Source organism: Nilaparvata lugens, chromosome 4 (genome assembly GCF_014356525.2).
Source record: "Nilaparvata lugens isolate BPH chromosome 4, ASM1435652v1, whole genome shotgun sequence".
Taxonomy (NCBI): Eukaryota; Metazoa; Arthropoda; class Insecta; order Hemiptera; family Delphacidae; genus Nilaparvata; species Nilaparvata lugens.
Genome location: NC_052507.1, coordinates 57,969,054 through 57,994,484, shown reverse-complemented (window position 1 = coordinate 57,994,484; position 25,431 = coordinate 57,969,054). Strand labels below are relative to the sequence as shown.

General features: G+C 33.6%; 1 protein-coding gene across 1 annotated transcript in view; it reads left to right on the top strand.

The window, feature by feature from the left end:
- Positions 1-209: 209 nt before the first annotated feature.
- Positions 210-25,431, top strand: part of LOC111051408 — a 97,498-nt gene continuing 72,276 nt past the window's right edge. The window contains exons 1-2 of the mRNA XM_039425965.1: positions 210-676; positions 3,724-3,898. Coding sequence (XP_039281899.1) covers positions 674-676; positions 3,724-3,898 — 178 coding nt within the window. The 5' untranslated portion in view covers positions 210-673. The remainder of the gene's footprint in view (positions 677-3,723; positions 3,899-25,431) is intronic.

The following is a 25,431-nucleotide window of genomic DNA, read 5'->3' as shown; positions in this document are numbered from 1 at the left end:
TGTTCTGGATAAATGATAATAAGAGAAAAGAGTGAAATAGTGAGAGAGAGAGAGAGAGAGTGTGTGTGTGTGTAAAACTGAGTCGTAGAAAGAGAGTGAGACAATGAGTACGAGAGGCGGAAAGTGAGGGAGAGAGAAGATAATCAAGAGAGTGAGGAATGATTAAGAGTGAGAGACATTGAGAGAGAATTGATGAAATTAATGAAAGAAGTATGAGTATGTTTGATACAGCTAACAGCTAGATGAGGAACTGAGTATATTATATGGAGCCAACACACATCATTCGCCCACAGAGACAAGTTAGCTCAATGGAAACAAAACTTGTTCTTTGACAATTGCCAACACTTTTAAAAGTTGCAAAGCTCAGTATTCCGTCAAGTTCGCTCAAGTTGGGATCGGTGTCGTGCTGGAAGTGGTGGTCAATTTAAGAGTAGTTGGTGCAATTGAAGTTCTGTTCATTATAATTAGTAACTTATTCGTTTTTAATTAATTTCTTTCAATTTTCATATTATCGGTTTCCTACGAATTCTTTGGGTCGAGCCCAGTTTCATTTTTTATAAAACTTCATATCTGTTTTTATAATTGAGCCGACATTCAACTTTTCATCTTGTCAGTGTTGTTGACATTACCTTTCAAGTTTTGTTTTTGATTGGACATCAACTAGGATTGAACAATGGTAAGTGATTAATTCGAATCACTATTAATTTCAAAAGTTTTGTTGATAATAAATCGCACTGTATTATTTCTATTTCTTTACATTCCAGCCTATATTAGAGCACTTTGAAAGAGGGAGCTGTTCGACTCAGTGGTCCTGCTGATAAGCTATCACTTAGGTAAATAGATTCATGCGCCGGAAATCCTCTGATTCATGAGTGTTGTTGAAACGCTTCCCGGTGGTTCGGAACCCACCTGAAACTATAGGTCCATTCATCTCCCATTATCATCTGCTTCAATACCCCGGCACAAGCCTAGAGCTCATGTGGACTTCACTCTCAGCTAAAAAAATGAATTCCTTATTAGAGTCATCTATTTATAATTGCAATGATAAGTTCCTTCATAACTCCAGATAGGAAAGTTTTCAAAAACAAGCTTATCATTGTTAGTTATTTTGCAATTGTACATTACTCACATCAATTCCCCATTGTGAACTATTTTAAACATGAAATAGCTTTGAAAGAAGTTATTTATCTCTATATAATATAAGAATGAATGTCTGTTTGTGTGTTTGTTTGTTCCCTATAGACTAGAAAACTACTTGACAGAACGGCATGAAACTTTGGGAATATGTTGTGTGAATGTTGGGGGATGCTTTCTGACCAGAAATTTTAAATTTCTACTCTAAACCACCGTTTTAATACCAGTACCAATTGATCGCAGGGTGACGTGTTTATTATACAGCTGGTAACTTCAGATGCTAAATAATAAGTATTAATCCATTTTACCAATACCTACCAATAGTAATTGTAGGTATTGCTACTATAGATAGAGTAAGCCTATCTAAAGTAAGCTATGGTACTGGTATTAAAACGGTGGTTTGGAGTTGAAGTTAGTGTACCGTAGTTGATTGGTACCAGCTGTGGATAATCGTTCCTTAGAAGACATATACAAATAATTATCACTCCCCTATCATTGAGAAACTGGAAAATAATTACTTATCTCATAAAAGAGAGTTGTTGATATTGCAATCATTAATTACTAAAGAATGAAAGACTAAATTGATTTTTTCACTTTCCTTGCCCTATTACCATAGGTAAGGAAAGTATTGCTTTCCAAAAAAATTAAGGTACCCCAATTTCTAAATTTATATACGTTTCGAGGTCCCCTGAGTCCAAATAAGGGTTTTTGGGTATTAGTCTGTATGTGTGTGTGTGTGTGTGTGTGTGTGTGTGTGTGTGTGTGTGTGTGTGTGTGTGTGTGTGTGTGTGTAGGAGTGTATGTGTACACGATATCTCATCTCCCAATTAACGGAATGACTTGAAATTTGTAACTTAAGGTCTTTACAATATAAAGATCCGACACGAACAATTTCGATCAAATGCAATTCAAGATGGCGGCTAAAATGAAGAAAATGTTGTCAAAAACAGGGTTTTTCGCGATTTTCTTAAAAACGGCTCCAACGATTTTGATTAAATTCATACATAGAATAGTCATTGATAAGCTCTATCAATTGACACAAGTCCCATATCTGTAAAAATTTCTAGAGCTCCGCCCCATCTATGCAAAGTTTAATTTTAGATTCCCAATTATCAGGCTTCAGATACAATTTAAACAAGAAAATTCTAGTGGAAAAGATTGAGCATAAAAATCTCTACAATTAATGTTCAGTAACATTATCACCTAAAATTGAAAATAAGCTCGAAATTCGATAAAATGTGATTATCCAATTGCAAACTGTTGGCAACTGTTGATTCTATCAAATGATTCACTATGAAGAGATAGCAGACCTCATGTGTGTCTCCAGCGTTATAGCCCTGTCACCAGCTGGCTCAAATCTTTGAATAGTAGACTTGAGATGCGCGTGAACACTAGCGTCAGATGATCAATTTTCATAACGGCAAGGAAAGTTGTGTGAGTGCGCCACACCAGATTTTTTCAATTCAGCTTAGCTTATATTCATTCTAAAATTGAAGATGGAAAGAATATGTAATTCTGTGTAATCCATCGTACACTGCATATTTCCGGGTCCATCTATTGACAATCAACAACTATGAAAACATTAGATTCATCTTTCAAACACTGATTTAACCTACCTATGTCTATTTTTATTATTCAACACTTTACTGATAGATATTTCTACCAATTGATCGAGAATATGTTGCAATGTCGGAATAATAAATGCTGCATGACTGAGCACATAGGAAGTCCGTATTGAGATGTGAATGAAAATATTGATGAATTACATATAGATACAGATAAATTTCATGATTCACCAAATAATGAAGTCAAGTGTGACATGAGAAACATTGACTTTTTGGCGGTACGAAGTTCGCCGGGTAAGCTAGTAAAGAATAATTGAAATTGTGTACTAACTTCCAAAATCGAATTGTAAAGAGCATCGTTTGATGATATAGATGATTGCTTATAATATGAAATCCCTACAATCACCATACATATTTGAATCGTTTTTATTTATTCCATCGAGAAATCTGGTGAAATATTATATTACCTAATCTGAAATATACAGGATACCTACTTACAAATCGTAATGCCTCTCTTCAATACGCATATATTGATGCCATTCTGAACTACTACGTCACAGCACTTCTACCAATCACGTTCAAGTACATTCCTCCTTTACAAAATTTACACGTTCATAACGCCTTCCTATTGGTTAATGCAAACCCGATAGAAGCCATTCTCTTGAGAAAGTTTTCGACCAATAAGAAGCCGTTAATATGTAACGTTTTGGCTATATTAGTTGATAATACTGAGTTAAACTAGAATTATTATGAACTCCATGGGAATGACAAAGCAATCTATCCATGTTGACTATAAGTAGTCTAACTTCAATAATTCATTCCTATTAAAGACATCATAAAGCTTTATTCCATCAAACTTCACCAATCAATACAGTTTAGATTATACTGTTTCAAACACACGTTAATTTGTTTTAGAATTCTCTTATTTTTATGTGTGCGTTTTGTACGTATCCTTTATTCATTCCGCAATCTTATGAACAGCATCCAATTTCAATTTCATAAAATTCAATTCCTATTCTTACAGATTGAGGTAGACACAACTGAACTGGACTTATTCAACTCACAGGATCAAATGCAAAATGGCATAGTCACTGATAATGGACTTCGTTCAGTGAAAGGCATCAAGTTCAAAGAGGAAATTATCTCCGATGTTGTCAATTATACAACTAAGAGACACTTTGGAGTCCAGCCTTGCTCGAGTAAGTCATAGGAACAATATTCATAATAATTTAACTTAACATTTTATTATTGTTAACACGTCGATTGACGAGGTAATGCAAAGATCTGCAATTCTAAAAACATCTTTTTGAAGCTTCAACTCTAAGCCACATTTTCTAATGGACTACCAAGTTTAGGCCTACGTATGTCACTTATTTTTTCATAGAGATTGAAGATCATGTTCCTCATAACTATATCGTCACATTCAGGTTTTGAGTCAGCATCTGATTGAAATTGCTTTGCAATCATTGACAGTCGTTAGACAAAGCCGATAGCTCTCTCTTTTTCAGATTGCCTTTGCCATATTCATTGATTCATTTATTCGTGGATACAATAATTATAAATCATAGAAATATGATTAGGAAGGAACAACATCATTGGCGCAAAACTATTCCCAAATTTTGATAGATCAATGAAATGTTCAAAAAATAGGTTATGTTTCTACTGTAAAACGTTCAAGTTCAATTTTCGTTCAAAAATATATATATGCTAGAAATTTTGAATTTAGAAAAATTAAAACACCAAACTACATTCAAACGTAACACTTAATTATCACTTCATATTGAATTAATCAAGTTATTTTATAAAATTTTGAACCCAAAAATACACACAACTTCTCTCACTAAGCTATGGTATATTGTTTGTAGACTATGTAGAAGTTTTTATAATCTGATTACAAGAATTAAATCTTAATTATCATTATTTATATTGACGAATAAAACATATATTCCAGATAGAATTGATCATCATCAAAAAGAATCAAAAATTGATATCAGATCAGATTTATCGAGGTAATTTGAATCTCATGTACCGTACAGGTTTCTCCCATAGAAGGCGGTGGAAATGTAAAAGTGACAACAATATGCTTCCTATAATATTGCAATGCATCTCACCGCATTCATACAGTGAAACCCAATAGGCCTATAGACTATAGGTTCATTACTTCGTATTTATTTATCTATACGATCAAACACAACATTGAGGCTTTTCGGTACACTTTTTTTAAATTGGATAATCTTTTCCAATATAATTATTAAGATGAAATTTTTAAGTGGTCTAATAAGCGAGTTATGGGTTGTTGAAAGTGCTAACTCCGTTTTCTTCCCATATCATAAACGGTTTCGACAATATTAACAGAATTTCTATCAAAAATTCAAAAAATCTGGTGTGATGCACTCACACAACTTTCCTTGCCGTTATGAAAATTGATCACCTGACGCTAGTGTTCCCGCGCATACTAGTTTACTATTCAAAGATATGAGCCAGCTGGTGACAGGACAATAACGCTGGATACACACGACTGCTATCTCTTCATAGTGTATGATTAAATAGGATCAACAGTTGTCAACAGTTATCAATTTGAAATAATCACATTTTCTCAAATTTCAAGCTTATTTTAAATTCTACGTGGAAATATTATTGGACAATAATTGAAGAGATTTTCATGCTCAATCTTTTCCACCCGAAATTTTTCATTTAAATTATATCTGAGACCTGATAATTGGAAATCTAAAATCAAACTTTGCATAGATGGGGCGGAGCTCCTGAAATTTTTACAGATATGGGACTTATGGCAGTTGATAAAGCTTATTATTGACTATTTCGTGTATGAATTTGATCAAAATCGTTGGAGCCGTTTTCGAGGAGAATTGCGAAAAACCCTGTTTTTGACAACATTTTCGCCATTTTAGCCGCCATCTTGGATTGCATTTGATCGAAATTGTTTGTGTCGGATCCTTATAGTGTAAGGACATTACGTTCCGAATTTCAACTGGGAGATGATATATCGTGTACACAGACGAAGGACCTCAAGTTCCAAATTTCAAGTCATTCCGTTCATTGGGACATGAGATATCGTGTACACAGACGCACATACACTCATACACACACACACACACACACACACACACACACACACACACACACACACATACAGGCCAATACCCAAAAACCACTTTTTTGGTCTCAGGGGACCTTGAAACGTATAGAAATTTAGAAATTAGGGTACCTTAATTTTTTCGGAAAGCAATACTTTCCTTACCTATGGTAATAGGGCAAGGAAAGTAAACATGTATCTTTCCAAACTGAAACATCTTATTCCCCATATCGTTCATAAATAAAAAAGTCACATTTTTTGTAAATTCGATAACTTGAATATTTTGGCATGAATCGCGAAAAAACGCATATTAGAACAAAGCCAATGATACTGAATGTATTAAAAAAAACTCCAATGGAAAATTCGAAACCGTTTATGATCTGAAAAGAAAACGGAGTTTAGCACTTCCAACAATCCATAACTCGCTTATTAGACCACTTAAAAATTTCATTCAGTTGCCACTTTTTCTCACTCTTATAATGAATGATCTTAACAGTTATATTGAAAAAGATTATCCAATTTAAATAGAAAAAAGTGTACCGAACAGCCTTGAAATAGATAACGATATTGAAAAGAAAATACGCAGGTGCTAGCCCAAAAATTCTTCTCTACCTAAATTTAGTTCAAACTATTTTGTTATACAAGAGCAAAATTAGTTTAAACTAAACAATCTTCCAACTTGGAATTGTTAGTAACTTGTATTAGCCTATAAAGGATAATTTTTCTCCAACAACATCCTATCTCAAAAATGTAATAATATTATTATTATTATCAACTCCAAAATAAGATATCTCACTAACTGTTGATAAAATCACTTTGCCAAACTGAATGGATGTGGGTGGCATAATGTTATAACTCATACGCTGTTCATAGTACAGTATATTATATTATAGTAGCCTCTCTCTATAATTATATTAATCATATAATTTAAATGATAAGAGCATACATACTATATTCGTTTTGCATGAAGGCTCTCAAGTTTCACGATGCAAAATAATAGAGTCAAAACCATAACATAATATGAATCGGAGTTGGGATTTTCATTTTCTAGACATCATTCTCGTTATGGATGAGAATGTAAATAAGGTCATTTTATTTCGTGCTTCAATCAGAACAGCTGAAACAATAGATCCCTTTTTTCTCCGACAAAGTTTGCAAGTAGTTCTATCTCCATCTGCAACGGTGTCCTTTAAAGGCGTTGTGCAACCTTTTTTTCAACTTATTTAGACCGTTTCGACAGTCGTGGGCTAAGCGGAGATCGAAGAGTCTAGGTTAGTAACTCGCACATGCGCATAACTCTGTCAATTTGATTTTTCAATCTGAGTATCACAAGAGAGAAGGAGAGAGAGAAAAATTGAGAATGAGATAGTGTGGGGGAAAGACTCAGAAACAGGTGGGTTTCGAGGCGAGGCCTCTCTCTAATTTGTAACGTACGCATGGGAATTGACCTTGATGAGTTGCGTGAGTATCATGATCTTTATGATAGTCTATAGCAGAAAACTTCAACAAAAAATGGGCTAATTAACAAATATTATTGATATTGGTCAATTGGTTGATTATTGACACTGTTGAGTGGAACCACAATATGAAGTATCCTCTGGGAGTTTCTAGATAACAATGGTTCTTTTATCATTCAAATTTAATCTCAATTCATTAGAAAAGATTCAAGTATTATCAATTTTAAGTTTAGCGTAGCTATTGTAAATAATCGTAGATAAGAATGATGATAAGGTTGATGCTGTGTTACAGTTTTAGTGGAGGACAATTCACTGCAGTAAAATTTGCGTCTTATGTACTAGTAAATTCAAAATTTTGTAAAATGTATTACAAAAAAAGCAATTCACAGTTGTACAGCATCAAGATTATTTTCTTCATAAATTTGATTTTTTTGCAAACTCAGTTGAGTAGGTATTCACAATCTTCAATGAAGAATCTATCCGGATCCATTACTGGGTTCCTCTATTTTCTGATTCCTACTCACTCATAGATGACTTCGACTGATATCCTCTCATAGAAGACTTACCTTCAGTCCATGTTCATTTTTATCAGATGCCTGTCGTTTGTATGCGTGACCGTTACAGGAATAACCGTTATCTGCATTAGGTATCCTAATGTCGATTCAGAACTTCTCAATGATATTTTAAGAATCATATTTATTGATTCATTGATTGAAGAGAAAGTTGCATATCATGATTATATGTTTTAATAAAATGAATTATGGATGACGGCAGATTCAAACTACAAACGAGAATAATAGACTATAATTCTAATATAGACGATTAGAAGAAGAAATGGTTTAGAAGAATGGTAAAGAAACGATGAGAAGAGTCCAAATAACAAAAAGAGGACGATAGACGATAGCCTTAAGCACGATAATATTCACGGTTAATTTAATTATCCAACAAGAATTCGAAGGAGTGGTGATTGAAGTAGTAAATTTGAAAACTTATAATGTCTCACATCTATGAAAAAATTATAATGGATAATAAAGTTGAGCGAACAAAAAGTTTAGCTCAAATTTGCCGCAAGAAACCACGACAAAATAACAGAAACTCAATGATTTTTGTGATGTCTAACAGGCTATTCAGATATAACTGACCTGTCCGATCTGCTGGCTCGCTTCACACTAACATAATTTAACTTAGAATATTGATTAACGATCGAAAAATAATGAACGGGTAAGAAGAACACGGAGAAAAAGGAGGAGAAAAAGAAGAAAAAGAAGAAGAAGAAGAAGAAGAAAAAGAGAAAAAAAAGAAGAAGAAGAAGAAGAAGAAGAAGAAAAAAGAAAAAAAAGAAGAAGAAGAAGATTGTAATGGCGCCGACAAAGTGTTGCTGTGGGTGTGTCAAGGCTACAGGTGATAATCGCATGGTGCAAGGTTCTTGATATTGGAAAAGATGGACCGTTTAAGCAGAATAAAACTAAACTTGAGGAATTTCACTCACTACTGATCATGCGAATTATTAAAAATTCAAACATGTAGTTGAGAACTCATTATTATTGTTATGGAATGCTTGTTAAAGTTAGTTCATTCAGTATCTTTTCTCATTTGGAATTGAAGTATTTTTTGACGAATTTCGGTTGTTGAACCTTCTGTTCACTCTTATTTATCACAATAATTTCTGATTGATAGGATGAATAATAACTATATCTTCCAATCATAATATATCAATAATTCCTGATTGAAATATATCAACACAAAAATTCCTTATTGATAGGATGAATAATAAATATATTTTCTGATCATAATATATGTAGAGACTATCAGTCTCTTGACAATTTATAATCAATAGATGACATTAACTGACTAAAACTATTCAGAGAAACTGGGAAACTGGAACGATTCCTGACGACTGGAAAACTTCCCTTATACACCCACTCCATAAGAAGGGAGATCCGTCTGATATGAATAACTACAGGGGAATTTCCCTCCTTCCTGTGGCCTATAAAATTCTTTCCTCATAACTGTTGAAAGAGTACAGAAACTATTGGATTATCAAATCGAATAAGTCTGCTCCCTGGAAAATGAAGGAGATTGAATTAAAAATGATCTCAGCTTAGCGAGAATTCCTCAAGAAAGTATAACTGACTGGGAAAAGTATCGGAAATTCGTTGAAAATTGGGAGGTCAGGCCAGTGGAAGGTTGTAAAAGGAGCGGGACTAGATGGACTGAATTTAGAAAAAAGGAATTTTCAGAGAGAATAAAGGCATACTGGGAGAATAAAAAACGGAGAGTACCCAGAAATGTATTTCATAGACGTACTTAGCGACTTCCACTATGGGAGCAAGACGCAAATTATAATAATAATATATGACATTCATTATCGCTGGAAAATTCAATCCAGTCCATCAAATCATCAATTCATAGTCACATCCAGTGCACAACAATACATAGATGAAAATTTTTCAGGCCATAAGATCATTTACATAGTAATAAGAATCAAAATTCACAAAAATATATTATATCATAAACCGAGAATTGCTAGGTCATACAACTAAGAGCTAATAAAGATACAGTAATAACATACAATACAGTCATCAACCTAAGGCTCAAAACAATCATGCAAAATGAACTCATAAATACACAGATAAGACAAGTTGACCTTAACCACATTCATGGAGTACAATAGATGAAAGAATACATCTCGATATCAAGAATCTCAATGTTGAATTTTTATAACTGTCAGAGGAACCCTTTATTGGCGCATTCTAGTGTTCAAAACAATGTTGTACATCCTGAGAGGATTTTAAAATACTCAGAAGACTCTAGAACGTGTTAAACACATCAGGAATCAGGTCACAAGTCCTCCCAGCTCGTTGTTTTCTCTTCTACTGTCTTCCAGGTTATTTATCAATCCTGAACAAGAAACAGGAGAAGAAGGAATAAATTAAGAAGAACTCCACAAAAGAGACCGTTAGAAGAGAGGACAAAAGCTAAACACGTTTGCATATCTAATTGATAATTATGTATGCGAAAATGTTAATGCAGTTTCATTACATAGGATGTAACTGTAAGGACGGAATACCAAATACGCAGGAGAATGGTCAGTGCGTGCGAGATGGTGACTAATATGGTCGAAGAACTTTACTTTCAACTTGAAAAATAAGTAGAGCTTAGACAGTTATTGTTGCTTCTAAACGAAGCCGCTTATCTGTAGTGAGACTCACCTCAGGCTGCCTAGGCAGTCCTTATAACATTAATGATTTCCCATTCAACCAATGCTGAACGTTTAGAGTGAAGAATCTCACTCTAGAATCGTTAACACCCATTGCTTGGTAATTTCAAGTGAAGGCGGTATCTTTATGCAAAAAGGGTTTGAATGAGAATACTCACTTGTCCTCAAATCTAAGTTTGTGGTCACAATATATGGATTGTTTTACTACGAAAATGACTATTTTTGGTTCCTCTCTTAGCATTATTACTTCTCTTCTGGTGAGAACCATTTGACTCTCAATCAAGTTCATACAAGTAACATTATTGTTCTCGTCAATTCGATTACTCCTATAGTCTACTGCACTGTAATGTATTCTTTCGAGAGTATAGAATTTAAATGGAAATATAGTATGTTCAGTTTTATTCCATACTGGAAGATTATAGTTCATAAGAATATGGTCACAATGGAAATATAGTATGTTCAGTTTTATTCCATACTGGAAGAATATAGTTCATAAGAATATGGTCACATTTGATAATTCCTGATTCTACTGGCAGACAAGTTCCACTCATATCATTGGTCATTTAATTATAATATCATTAAACGGCTCTAAATCGTTAAGAATATAAATTCATCTATCTATTCGCTCTTTGTGTTTCAAAGATTTGAAATTTAATGTGTGATTTTGTTTAGAAAAATACAGATAATTTCAACAAAGACTACACCAGGTTCAAGCAACAGAGCCAAGCTTTCCCAGAACTGTGCGATTCCAAAACAATTATTACAGTGTCGTGACCAAGGTGTGTACGTTTACAATTATTTTAAGCACAAATATTCCGTGAGTCGAGTAAAGGCTACTTTTATATCTTCTATCAGTAGTAGCCTTAAGCTAACAAATAGTTGGCTACAGATATATATCTCCTATAAATACATGTTGAAGCTGTGATTGGCTACAACAATTTCTGGCCTTGAGCTAGCAAATAGTATAGATAATTATATTTTCAATACATTTCTGATGCATTTTGTTGTAAGTTTTCTGAATGATCATGTTGCAGCTGTAGAAGGTAATGACTTGTAGAGTTGTGAAAAAGGAGATGGAATGTTTTGAAAATGTCTTCAAGATAAGTTAAGAGGGATTACTGGATTAATAGTTGAAGTTATGGAGGAATATACATGACACACCTTTAACAGGCTTTATGTCTTCATTTCATCTCTTTAAATTAAAAGGCACATAAACATTCATCATGAGTTAAATAAATGGACAACTACAAAAAATAATCTATTGATTTAATATTATGTTAGAAATAGGATAGTGTGTATTTTATATAAAGGGTGTTAATAATTGTATTAGAGGTATAAGGAGGTGGTGCACTCTGGTGGAAGATTGTATGTACCACGAGTAAGAGTGTAAGCATCAAGACCAGTTGGCTTTGCAACTCAATGTTGAGAACAAGTGTAATGTTTTGTGTGTGTACAATAAATGTTTGTCGATTTCAAATATTGTTATCACAAGTTATTTAATTATCGAATACCAGTCCATGTACTTATAATACCACTTGCGAACAGAGGGCATGAGAATAGCATTTTATAAATGTTCTTGGATTTCGATTTAATTGTGTTTTATTGAGTAATTGATAAATTGAGAAACTTTACTGCTCAGACAAGTTCTCTATTGCATTGTCAAGGAGTCAAATTCTTGAAGATGGAATTCGATAACTCAAAGAATCAACGAAGATCAAGGAATTAACGTGTTAAGCTGCGTACACATATTCGCGCTTCCAACCAGCACCGAGAACGCTCCTCCCTTGTACCGCCCTCGTACCGCCCTCGTTCCACCATCGAACCACAGTCGCACCGCCCACGCACCCATCATGAACGTTATGGAAGATGTTAGATCTTCTTGCGTTCCCCGGTCGAACCACTGTTGCACCCCGGTCGATCATCAATCGCTCTGCTGGAGTGACGTTCGGTTGCGGAGCAGAGCGAAAGTCTGTACGCACCTTTATAAAGCATATAATATTGCTCCGCACACGGTGCCTTGTTTCGACGAATGATGGCCTTTCATTTTGATTTGTCAACCAACTACCAATCCTATTGCTCCATTCATAGTATATGATCCTGCTGCTTCATGATCAAGTTATCAGATCTGTTGTGGCAAATGGGTCATTGTATATTAACCATGAATTCATGAATTCGATTTCTGAATAACAGTGGAAATAGTAGTTCACTACAAGAAAATAATGAGACATAATTATGTAAATATGATGATCCAATGAAAGTGGAATCCAGTAGTACCAATGAATTCACGACAATCTGATTTTTAGTGAATATTTTTGATGAAATTCAAGAAATGAACTGTTACAGTTTTCAGACATGCCAGTTTTTTAATCATTCCTATAATTTGCTCAATTGGCTAATGAATGTAAATATACTAATAATTCGTACAATTTCAATACAATTATTGCACTATTCATTACTATAGTGAGATTCACATCATACTGTCAGCATTACTCGAATGGGGAGCATTGATGTAATTTTCAAAGGAATTCCGACAGTTTCAAATGAATCGCATCATAGCTAAGAAGCACTTCACTCTTTGAAGAAATTATGCATCAAAAATTCCATCACAAAAACCAGAGCAATAACCATTTAAAGGAAGCTTTGCAGATAACACATTCATCCCACACTTAGCACTCATGTGGGCGCTGAAGTATGTGGAAGCTATATATCCCACACATAATTCGACTACCATAATATTCCACTAAAAGCAAAAATCACATCACATGAAATAATTACTTCAATTACGAGCTTGATATCTATACTTTCTGTGATTTGAATCTGTAATCATTATTGAAATTGAACTGCTTCAGGTGATATAAGTTGGGACATTTCCTTATTAATATCACAACCAGAGCATAATGCTTTCTTAAATTATTATGAATTATTTATTAAATCGGTTAATGTAAGTAGCTGTTGCATATTCTGATACTATAATGATCGTATAAATTTGCACAATCTCAGTTGCCTTATAAGAATGGCGTACTTTATTCTACACTTTCCTCGCTCGGTTTCGAATTGTAATATTGTCAATGCTTATTTTCTTTTATTATTTTTTTTTATATATGAGATCGTATATGAGAGATTTTGACCAACATTAAGTTGGCTCTCCACTAAAATATTTTCGAAATTTCTCAACGCCATCGTTTTGAGCTCGTTTTGAGCTGGTTTGAGCAACTTTTATCTCGTTTTGAGCAACCACCGTTTTCGAGATATGACGTCTCAAAAATTGAAGAGCCAACTTCATGCAAGCTCTCCACTATTCGAAATCGGAATAACAAACAAGCCATCGTTATGAGCTTGTTTTGAGCTGTTTTGAGCAACTTTTATTTCCTTTTGAGCAACCACCGTTTTCGAGAAATTCACACTCATAGAATGCTCCATGTACTATATGAGAAAACAAAAATTAATTATTAGTCCTAAACCAGAGGTGCTCAAAACGAGTAATCCTGCTCGAGAGAAGAGGTCTATGAGGAGCTACTCTCAACAGAAATTGACGTTTTGAGCCATCACAGTTCTCAAGTAATTCCCACTCATAGTATGTCCCATGTACTATACGATGAATCAAAAAATCAATCATAACTCCTAAACTAGAGGTGCTCAAAACGTGGAAACCTGCACAAGAGTAGATGTCTTTGAGAAGCTACTCTCAGCAGGAATTGACGTTTCGAGCCATCATAGTTCTCAAGTAATTCCAACTCATAGTATGTCCCATGTACTATATGATGAATCAAAAATCAATTAGAACTCCTGAACTGGAGGTGCTCAAAACGTGGAAACCTGCACAAGAGTAGAGGTCTATGAGAAGCTACTCTCAGCGAGAGTTGACGATTTGAGCCATCACAGTTCTCAATTAATTCCCACTCATAGTATGTTCCATGTACTATATGATAAATCAAAAATCAATCATAACTCCTGAACTAAAAGTGCTCAAAACGTGGAAACATGCACAAGAGTAGAGGTCTATGAGAAGCTACTCTCAGCAGAAATTGACGTTTTGAGCCATCACAGTTCTCAAGTAATTCCCACTCATATTATGTCCCATGTACATGAGTGGGAATTACTTGAGAACTGTGATGGCTCAAACCGTCAATTTCTGCTGAGTGTAGCTTTTCATAGACCTCTATTCTTGTGCAGGTTTCCACGTTTTGAGCACCTCTTGTTTAGGAGTTATAATTGATTTTTTGATTCACCATATATAGTACATGTAACATACTGAGTGGGAATTACTCGGAAACTGTGATGGCTCAAAACGCCACTACTGCTGAGAGTAGCTTCTCATAGACATCCACTTTCGTGCAGGTTTCCACATTTCGAGCACCTCTAGTTTAGGAGTTACAATTGATTTATCGATTTACCATAGAGTACATTGGACATACTATGAGTGGGAATTACTTGAGAACTGTGATGGCTCAAAACGTCAATTTCTGTTGAGAGTAGCTCCTCATAGACCTCTACTCTCGAGCAGGATTATTCGTTTCGAGCACCTCTGGTTAAGGACTAATAATTAATTTTTGTTTTCTCATATAGTACATGTAGCATTCTATGAGTGTGAATTTCTCGAAAACGGTGGTTGCTAAAAATGAAATAAAAGTTGCTCAAAACAGCTCAAAACAAGCTTAAAACGATGGCGTGTTTGTTATTCCGATTTCGAATAGTGGAGAGCTGGCATTAAGTTGGCTCTCCAATTTTTGAGACGTCATATCTCGAAAACGGTGGGTGCTCAAAACGAAATAAAAGTTGCTCAAATCAGCTTAAAACGAGCTCAAAACGAAGGCGTTGAGAAATTTCAAAAATATTCTAGTGGAGAGCCAACTTAATGTTGGTGAGATTTTGCCCGATAATACTTGAATGGTAATATGCAGTGGTATTTAAATGATAATGGCTGTGTTCATATCATTTGACTCCAAAGTAAAATCTCCAGGAATGTTTGTAAAAACTGAAAAAGGGATTTTGTCTTAGGGACTAAAACTTGGATGGTTATCTAGAATTGGAATCTTTATCGTTATGATCATATTATTTGACTCCGAAGTGAATACTATTCTAATTACCAGTCGAAATCAACTCAATAAATGAATCTCAATCCAAACACGATGCTTCAATCAATTCTACAAGAATACTATAATAACAGTGGATAGTGGAGATTTTGAAGATGATATTATAGAATACTCGTATGTGAGATCAAGATTAAAGTATATCATTTTTTCACGAAATTCATGATGGATGTCTTGATTAGCTTCCAAAATCTATAAATGTTCGTTGTCCAAATAGGCATCACTCTATAGTCTAGAATATTTGAAACTACCTTTTCAATACATGAAATATTATTTCTATTTGAAATAATAAATATTATACTTCTGATCTAGTATTTAATCAATCCTGACGTAATCCTAAGCTTACCCAAAACAACTCTCCATTTGAGTGACACTTGACATCAGAAAACATGAGTACATTTTTGTCATGTCAGAGTACATTTTCCTTTGTTTGAATTATGAAATTTGAGGATTTTTCAAAAGTTGTCAAAAAACAGCTGTTCTACAAATAAAAATTTATTTTTTGATCATATGTTTTGATGTTTACATGAGTTTGTGGATTTGAGTAAAATTTTCAATATTTTTTTGCAATTGTGAAGGAAGAGTTTTGTTTGGATTCGTATTTGGAAATTGATCAATCTAATAAATTCAAAAATTGTAGTAGATACATTTTTTGGACTCAAAATTGTGTACGAATTATCATTTAAGTTACGTAAGTAGCATAACCTTTAGACCGTGTATTCCAAATTAAGGTTTAAAGCAGTTTTGGGCAAATGCCTGTTGTTTTTACCTGAATTGTATTTGCATATGAATAAATAAATAAATAAATAAATAAATAAATAAATAAATAAATAATAAATAAATAAATAAATAAATAAATAAATAAATAATAAATAAATAAATAAATAAATAATAAATAAATAAATAAATAAATAAACATGGATTTTTTCTTAATAAGTGTGTCCAAGTATAATATTGAGTAATACATGTTTGAGACAATAGAACTAGACTATTTTTATTATTTTCAATCCTTGATACTTCAAAAACCAGCTTTCTCAAATCACAATAGTGTGTCGAACAATCGAATTTTAATTCACATGACAAAACAAACTTGAATTTATTTTTTCTGAGATTCTATAAATAACAGTGAAACACGTTTTTTTTAACTAGTTACTGTGACATTTTTTCTGTCAAATGGAACAATATTTGACGTGAATTGTTATCATTGTCAACTTGAGACATAAATCATCAGATTTACCTGATAAGTGACTCACTTCAAACTGTTAACATTCCATATTATGAATAACATGAATACTTTCCATAAAACGAATGCTGACAGTATGAAATGAATATTTGAAAGGTTTACATGATATATTCGTATTCCTTAACCAATGAAATCAATGCTCTCCATGCAAACAATGCTGACAACTTGAAGTGGAGTTACAGTACAGGAATCCTTGAAAAAGTGTGACATTTTTGTAGAAATAGCCCTGATCCCGACAGCCTTCAGTATAAGAAATCATTCTAACTTTCTTAACACTCAAATTAATAGAGTTCAAGATTTATTATGTCATAGATGTTGTTTCTTTTGTTATTGTTTCTAGATCAGTCAGTCAGTTAGTCAGGCATTTCTGTTTCACCTGGAAGGCAGGAATGCAATATAAAATATTGGACTATTGTCGAATGTTTCATTGTAATCAAGAATGGAATGACAAAAGAAATGGAATGAGATTTTATTACTAACATTGGTAGTTGAAATTAAATGTATGAGGCGTAAAAATAACCAATATTTGAATATTCAGATCGTGCTTTTGATTCATGTGAACTAGTGAACTAGTTCATAATATATGGCCAGTTCATGCGTGAACTGGTGAACTAGTAGGCTACCTAACAAAAAGCGGAGAGCTATCTAACAAAAAGCGGATAATAATCTATGCATAGATTATTAAATAATATCATGTTATTCAGATGCTTGGTATCACCATGAATAAAGGATAAGCATATGAATATATATTTCCATATTTCTTGTCTCTGGTATCACTAATTTGCATTCACACGATCATTGTAAATGTGTGTGATTCAACTTCAACTTTGTGATCCAAATTCAAAATTCTAATGAAAGCAGCAAATCTTAAGATGCAAAAAATACGAAATGATAGTACATAATAGAACAATAAATCGTTTTGAAAGGGTAAGGATTTTTATAAATTATGTTAACATAATTTATTGTCTCATTCAGTGGAACAATGAGCATAATTGAAAACAAATTTCTCCCTTCTGATTTCAATTTAATTATCGTACATGGAGAACATAATAATATATTATAGATTTTGAAATTTGGAAATTGTTATAGAAGCTTAAAGTAACCAGATTGGAGGAGATATATAGAAATATAGCACATATAGTGAGCTCGTTTCCCTATACTTAGTATTAGTAGGCCAATATAATTGATTGGCGGAAACAGAGTAAAATCTATGCAAATACTTACAATGGAATGTAGTTGTAAGTATTACCATAGAGTAAGTACCGTTTAACCTAGATGATTATTGTCTCTGGTACAACTAACTTATAATATCTTTAAAAAACACATAGATGAGGAATACCTATTCTGATGTTTATTGTTTTGAGAGTTGTTTACCTGAGCCTGACCAATATTTTGTGTGTTGTTGACAGTTCAAAAATAATCTCCATGGAGTTTGTTGCCGTGGAGCAGTGTCATATAAAGGCATACAGGGCTGCTAAAAAGTTGACCGGGTGGGCGGAGTATGTTTCTCACTCCCTCTCTTCAACTCACTCATTCTCTCTCTGTTAATGTAATTCATACAACAGGTTAACGAATCCTGGCCTTACGGTCGTGACCTTGAACGGAACATTTATGAATGAAACAAAGTTTTCAAATACACACGATAAGTTGTGGGCGTGGTAGAACTGGAGTCTCTCTCGTTTCAACACTGTCCTCTCTCTCAAGCCCTTTATCAAGCATTTTTCTGTAACATTTGCTGCCTACTTCTCGTCAATCACTCACATTTACTCCCTCTCACACACATACACACTCGAACCATCTCTCTTTCCCGTTATCTCTCTTCTTCTTCTATCTTAATTCCTAATCAGTATTCACATAGAGTCTACATTGCTATTATAATATTTTCAATTTCAATTTCTTTTACTTAATATCTCTGTTTTCTTATTATGATAAATCAATAGCGCTATATTATAAAAAATAATTATAACTGGTAAATAATTTTTCTCTACAATCAGAATTCGATATTACTCTTTTTAGCTTAGGCTAAAATTATTATTTTGTAATCTCACTTTTCATTCTATATTGCTTCTGATCTAACCCAAAAATGGTGAAATAAGTAATAGTTTTCTGCTAGACAGCGTAAAATGCAGTCTTGCTACGTATAGCAATAGTTGCATTTGACATAATATACGCTTTCAAAAAAAGTTTTCATTTCTATCAAAAAGAATAAAAAGTTATCAAAACTAAAAATTTATAAATTGATAAGGTAACAAGGGATTCAGTCAATACAATTATCATTTCTATAATCATTTTATTCCCCTTCATAGCCCCCAATGTCTTACTTGTGATTTCTTTATTTCTCTCCAGTATATACAGTATGTACTATATACAGTATTATAAGGTGTATTCTGAGAGATTTTTGGAGACCGTTAAATGTGGGAGTGGCTCATCTAGCCCAATAACAGACATTGCCAAGATTTGTTATTCATTCACCAATCTTGTAGCTTGGCCATTTCCCCATAGCCATACTCATATTCTGCTGTACTTTACTTTAGTTTTACTTTACTTAAGCTCAATATGGTGTAGAACCGAGAAGCTTCAAAATAAATATTATGTAATTTTGACAACTTCCAGTCTTTAAAAATGTACTTGTGATGAATAGGGATACAATACGAAGATAATATGTACAACACATAGCTTATGTTCAAAAAGGTTCATGAAGGACTAATGTTCATGAAGCAATCTAAAGAACTTCATACTCTCCTAGGCCTATCTGAAAAAGAGTGATAGATAGAAAATCAAGATACTGATTTATTGAAGATTAATGAACGAATTAGAGAAAGGAAGGAGGAAGAGATCTGAGATAAGAACAGAATAAAGTAGAAGAGGTACCAATGTGGGTTCCACTACAATTATTTTGTACCACACATTTTGTAGTTCAAGTGGTACATAAATCATTCTATCTCACTGTATCTACCTCTAATACCTACTATTAACTCAGAAGTGATTGAATCTTCATCCCACTGCCGTTCACATGTTCACAAGTAGTTGTAATAAAAGTTAATTGAAATATGATAGTGCTTCTTCAATGGCCAATTTCATTTTAATCGATTATTTATTCAAATTGGCTAATGACAAACAATGATTGAGAATTATGATGCCAAGATACTCGTTCTAACTTCTCAATATGAACAGTCGACTATTCTGTTATCATTAATTTTTCAGTTCAAAATTTTATGAACATTTGCAGCCATCAAGATGTCAAGAACCTATGCATATTTGTTCAAAAAAACTGAAATTGAAGTAGGCTACTATTCGCAAAACTAATCAACAGTTTTTGTGTAATTCACAATGTTCCAAAAATACGCACATTTCATTAGAGCTGTTTTGAACCTTCTTACAAGGTGTTTTCGACCTACGTAATAAAACAAAGGTCGGTTGATTATAATCATTGGAATCCATTCTCCAATACTTCTATAATAATGGATTCGAAATCAAATTTCGATGTATTTTAGATAAATCGAGGAATGAATAATCGAATAAAATTTGATGGACCTTAATATAAGTTCTATAATTTCAAACAAGAGTCGTCTTCTTCTTCTTACAAACAAGGATTAGGCTTCAACCTGTTTCGACTCACATATAGCCAATTAATCAAATAAACATGGAAAATCTTATTATTGCCATCGCTTGCGTGGTCTGCCAAAATCTCTTTTTCCTACTGGCTGATAATTATAGACTTTGAATGGAATCCTTTCAGCTGACATTCTTTGCTCCCTTCATTGATTCCGATTCTCATCGTAGTCATAGGCTTTTCTCGCCTTCAATTACTAATGTACTTGTGGAAGCGTGTCCCTATACAATGGAGGAATGTTGTGGTGCCTTCATACTTTGAGTTTATACAGATGCATACACTTTGCATAGAAAAATGTTCATGCCACTTGAGCTCTGCTCAGATTTGTGGCTTCACGTTACAAATGACAATAATAATAATAATAATGATAATAATAATAATAATAATAATAATAATAATAATAATAATAATAATTCTACGTAACTCTTTCATTCATGCTGCGGTCAAACGAGAGTTTGAAATAAAAGGGTTCAATTACAAACAAGTAGGAGACAGAGAAAAATTCAAATAAACAAGAGTTAATAATAAGTTCACCATACAAATTCAATCAAAAAGAGTTTTGAATGCTTTATAAATACAGACCAATAATCAACTTATTGGAAAATTATATATATATTTTTAAATCGACTCTCAAATATGGAATGAACAGGCTACCCAAAACAAGTCGTGTCCAAAGAAATTAAGAAACAAGTATTTGAATTCTACTATTATTTTTATTGGAAAGATCTTATTCACTGTTGTCCAATGTATTTTCAGCAGTAAGAATGCTTTTTCGAACTTTACCTGCCAAATTCCCCCAGAACAGAAGTAATTGCTCATTATCACTGATTAGGGAGTGAGACCAATGTTCTTCCGTTTTGGACTCATCTTGAATAAAATTTGGATTAGCACTGGAACCTAAAACCAACACAAACCAACGACTAAAAGCTTTCTGAAATTACTACTGTTCACTTCAGTATCGAGTAGATGAAATACATATAAAAACAGGTCAGTATAATTCATTGAACAGAGGACAGTAGTATCACTTGAATCGGACTTCAAACTATAGAGTATTGGTGATCAAGGTGGTATTCTGAAGCTTAGAATTATCGAGGGGACCTGATTACATTGATTTTCTCTTCTATAGACAGTTTTTTAAGGAACCAGACGAAAAAATTGGAATTATGAAGAGATTAAAATTAGCGAGTGTCAAATTAGTGATAGTCGGAACCAGTTTTATATATAATTGATTCCCTTTTCGATAATATCTACATGCTCTTTCCGAGTATCAAAAATATCATCCATAAATAAAATATTGTTAAGATCAGCAATCTCATACATTTCATAATATAACCTTAGGACACTCCTTACAACTCTCAAATTCCCCAACTTGTCTGCTCAGCTTATTAGTATGCACCACATGACATCGAAATATTCTACAAAACAAACAAAATTAGTTAAAACTACAGGTATTAGTTATCGGCTTCCTTCAATCTGTTAATTTGGATTCTAGAGGATGTTCATAACTGTCCAACATGAGCATGGTTTGATAATAATAATTGATCAAAATAAGCTTGTTCGTTATTGGCTAGCTTATTATGAGGAACCAGTTTTTTTCTAAACAGCTGTGTGCTTGTAACAAAGATGAGCTGAACGAGAGATTTTAATTGGTAGATTAATTTTATGTTGTCCTCTTCTGTAGTTTTAAAGCGTTTTTTAACACGGCTCTCGAATACTGGTCAAAGATCATTCACTTAATTTATCAGACACTGGACGAGGAAAAGAGAGGTTGTGGAAATAGAAGAGGAGTGAAGATAGAATAAGCTTAGGGCATAGGAGGAGAGCATTATAATAGTGAAGGAGAAGTGAAGTCAGAATGATCATGAGAAGGAGGATACTTCATTAAGAAAAGAGTAATGGTCAGAGATAATTTTCTTCTGAACATCACACACGGGGGAAGAATAAAAAGGAATGGATATAACAGTATGAAAATGAAGTGGAAATATTCGGAATATAGACGATGATCATAGAGGAAGGAGTAATTAACAGGAAAACCAAGTATTCAACGAGTAATATAGTGTGTGCGCATCGATGCGTGTTTGAACCATATAAATATAGAAAAAAGCTAATTATCAACTAATCATTGTAAGTGACGAATGAAGAAAATTAGTAGAAGACATTCTTTTATGATAGGATAATGAAAGAAGAATGATGAAAGGGAATAAGTAAGAAAAAGTAGTGTACGAAATGTTCAAGAGTAACAAAGTGGAAAGTGATAAGAGAGTATGAGAAAGATCATTGAGAGTTTATATTAGAAGGACTTTAAAAAAGTCAAATATTAGAGAAAGAAAAAAGTAAAGATGAATAATTGTTCCTAATATCAATAATTAATCAAATTGAAAATTGAAGTAGATTTGAGTATCAAGTGAATATGATTCCAGCATTTCTTAAATATTTTTCAAGTGGGACTCAAAACTGAAACCTATATTTATATTTATTTTCAGAAAAATGGATTACCTATATATTAATATGCTATCCAATGGAAAATAATTTTATAGTACCCTTTTATTTCACATTTTTTGAAATTTAAAACACGAAAATTACTCTTTCAAATAGTTTTTTCACTTTCCACTTTGTTACTCGTTATACATTTCGTACACATTTTTCTATAAATAAGTATTTAAAACGAAAGGATAGTATGAATTATTTTTTATTAATAATTGACAAATCGAGTAGCCTTATTAAAATACTCTTTCATGTACACTGTATGACTATCAATTTTTGTGAGGTCCAAACTCCGGTTTTTAACCCTCTTTGATTCACCCTCTCTGTCATGACTCACATCTCCATTTTCTTCTTGTAGTGAGAGACGACGAAAAATGAAAAAAGGGTTAAAAATAAAAAGTGAACACTAGAAACACAAAAAGCATGAGAAAATATTATAGAAAATAGCTTGGATTTGGAAGGCAGAACAACTGCGGGGAAAAAGAGAACGAATAGTTCGAATAAATAGACAAAGAGATGTTAATGGATAAGACGGAAGAGGCAGGCAGCTGTCTCGCATGTCAAAAACATTTGTAACAAAAAGTGTCAATATTTGTGTCAAATTAACATCTCCTTGGCAAATAGGCAAGTATTTTTCAAGGTGTTCTCACACAAAACATAAACATAAGAATGGAATACATTTTTGTTTCTTGTTGTTCTACTTTCGCCTCTTTCTTATTCTTCTTCTTCTTCTTCTTTTTTTTTCTTCTTCTTCCTCTTTCTTCCTCTCTGCCTTCTTCTTCACCTCCTTCTTCTTTCACTCTTTTTTTCTCTTCTACTTCCCTTCGTCTTCTTTTTCTCAAATTTCTTCTCTCTGCTTGCTTTTTCACTTTTGTCACCATCCTTCTTGAAAAAGTTGAATACCTACATAGTTAAGAAATTGAAGCCCATTGGAACTTTCCAAAATTACATGATAATCATAAGTTCAGATATAAGATTTTATTATTCATCCATAGGTGTAGTATAACATAGAACAAAATCACGTTTCTTATAAAGGAAATAATATACCAGCATCCAGTCCCGAGCTATATATTCTTTTGTTAGCGAGTCTTCTTCAGCTATTTGAATAAATTTGAATAGAATAGATCACTCCAACTCGCTGTTCATTTTCTATTTGGAAAAAATATTGGATATAATTATTATTTGTGCCCCCTGATGGGTGGGGGAACAGAGTCGGTCACCGGACTCATGATTTGAACGATGCCTAGAATACACCCACAGTATCCCTGCTTGTCGTAAGAGGCGACTAAAAGGGACTCCTCTTTCCAAAGCCCTTCTTCCCCCTCCCTCCTATCCTTCTTCTTATTCAGCTTTGGAGCTTTTTAATACTAGAATGGTAATATTTATACTGACTTAGCTTTGTGCCATTCTTTCTTCCTTTTCCTTCTGTCGGCCTCCCTTGGCCACATCCTTGTTTTAATTTCCTTTCAAATCTTTTCTCGGGTAGATAAGACTCTTTAGCTGTGGTGAGAGCAACTTGTCTAGGGGAGTAAACCCTATAAAAATCCTGTGAGTCCAGATGCAGTAAGGTGGCGCTCCCACCTTTGGACTTAACCTGCGCAGCGCTCGTAACGTTGCCAGGGGATCAATCAGATCACTGACAAACTCACAAATAGCCTCGGAAATCGGACCGGAATTAAGGATAATAAAAATAGGATTGCTAAACAAAAACGATTTGGAATTATGGATACGTTGAAATTAGCCACGTGGAATGTTAGAGGAGTGTCAAATAAATTCATTGAATTGAATGATTGTCTGGGAAAGCAAAAGGTTGACATAGCAGTTATAACTGAAACGAAGAAGAAGATGCAGGGTACAATGGATTTGAATGATTACTGGGTGGTATATAAAGGAGTTCCGCAGAACCAAAGAGCGAGTGCAGGAGTTGCCATCATGGTCAATAGCAAATGGAAAGACGCCATTCAAGACTACACATATATAAATGAAAGGATACTATCTGTCAGACTCAAAATTGAAAGAGGATATCTAACTGTGGTTGGGATATATGCTCCAGATGAAGGAAAGAGAGAAGAAACGGAGGTGTTCTATGACAATCTTCAAAAAATAGTGCAAAGGATATGCAAAACAGATCTTGTGGCGATTGTTGGAGATTTTAATGCAAGAGTTGGAAATATCCCTATTCCAGGTGTAGTAGGTACTCTAGGAGAAACAGCAGTGAATCACAATGGGCGAGAATTGAGACAATTTGCTTCTTTTAATGGCCTCAAAATTACAAATACATTTTATAGGAAGAAAGATATTCACAAGTATACCTGGAGTGCTAGAGGCTCGAGATCCATCATTGATTACATCATTGTAAATGATAAGATGAAAAGTTTGGTACAAGATGTGAGGGTATATCGAGGTTGTGATATATATACTGACCACTATCTCCTGATTAGTAAAGTGTTGATCCTCAAGAAATGGAGAACTGTCAGGAGCAACCAAATTCAGAAGAGTGAAGTCTTCAAGATTAATCTTTTACAAGATGA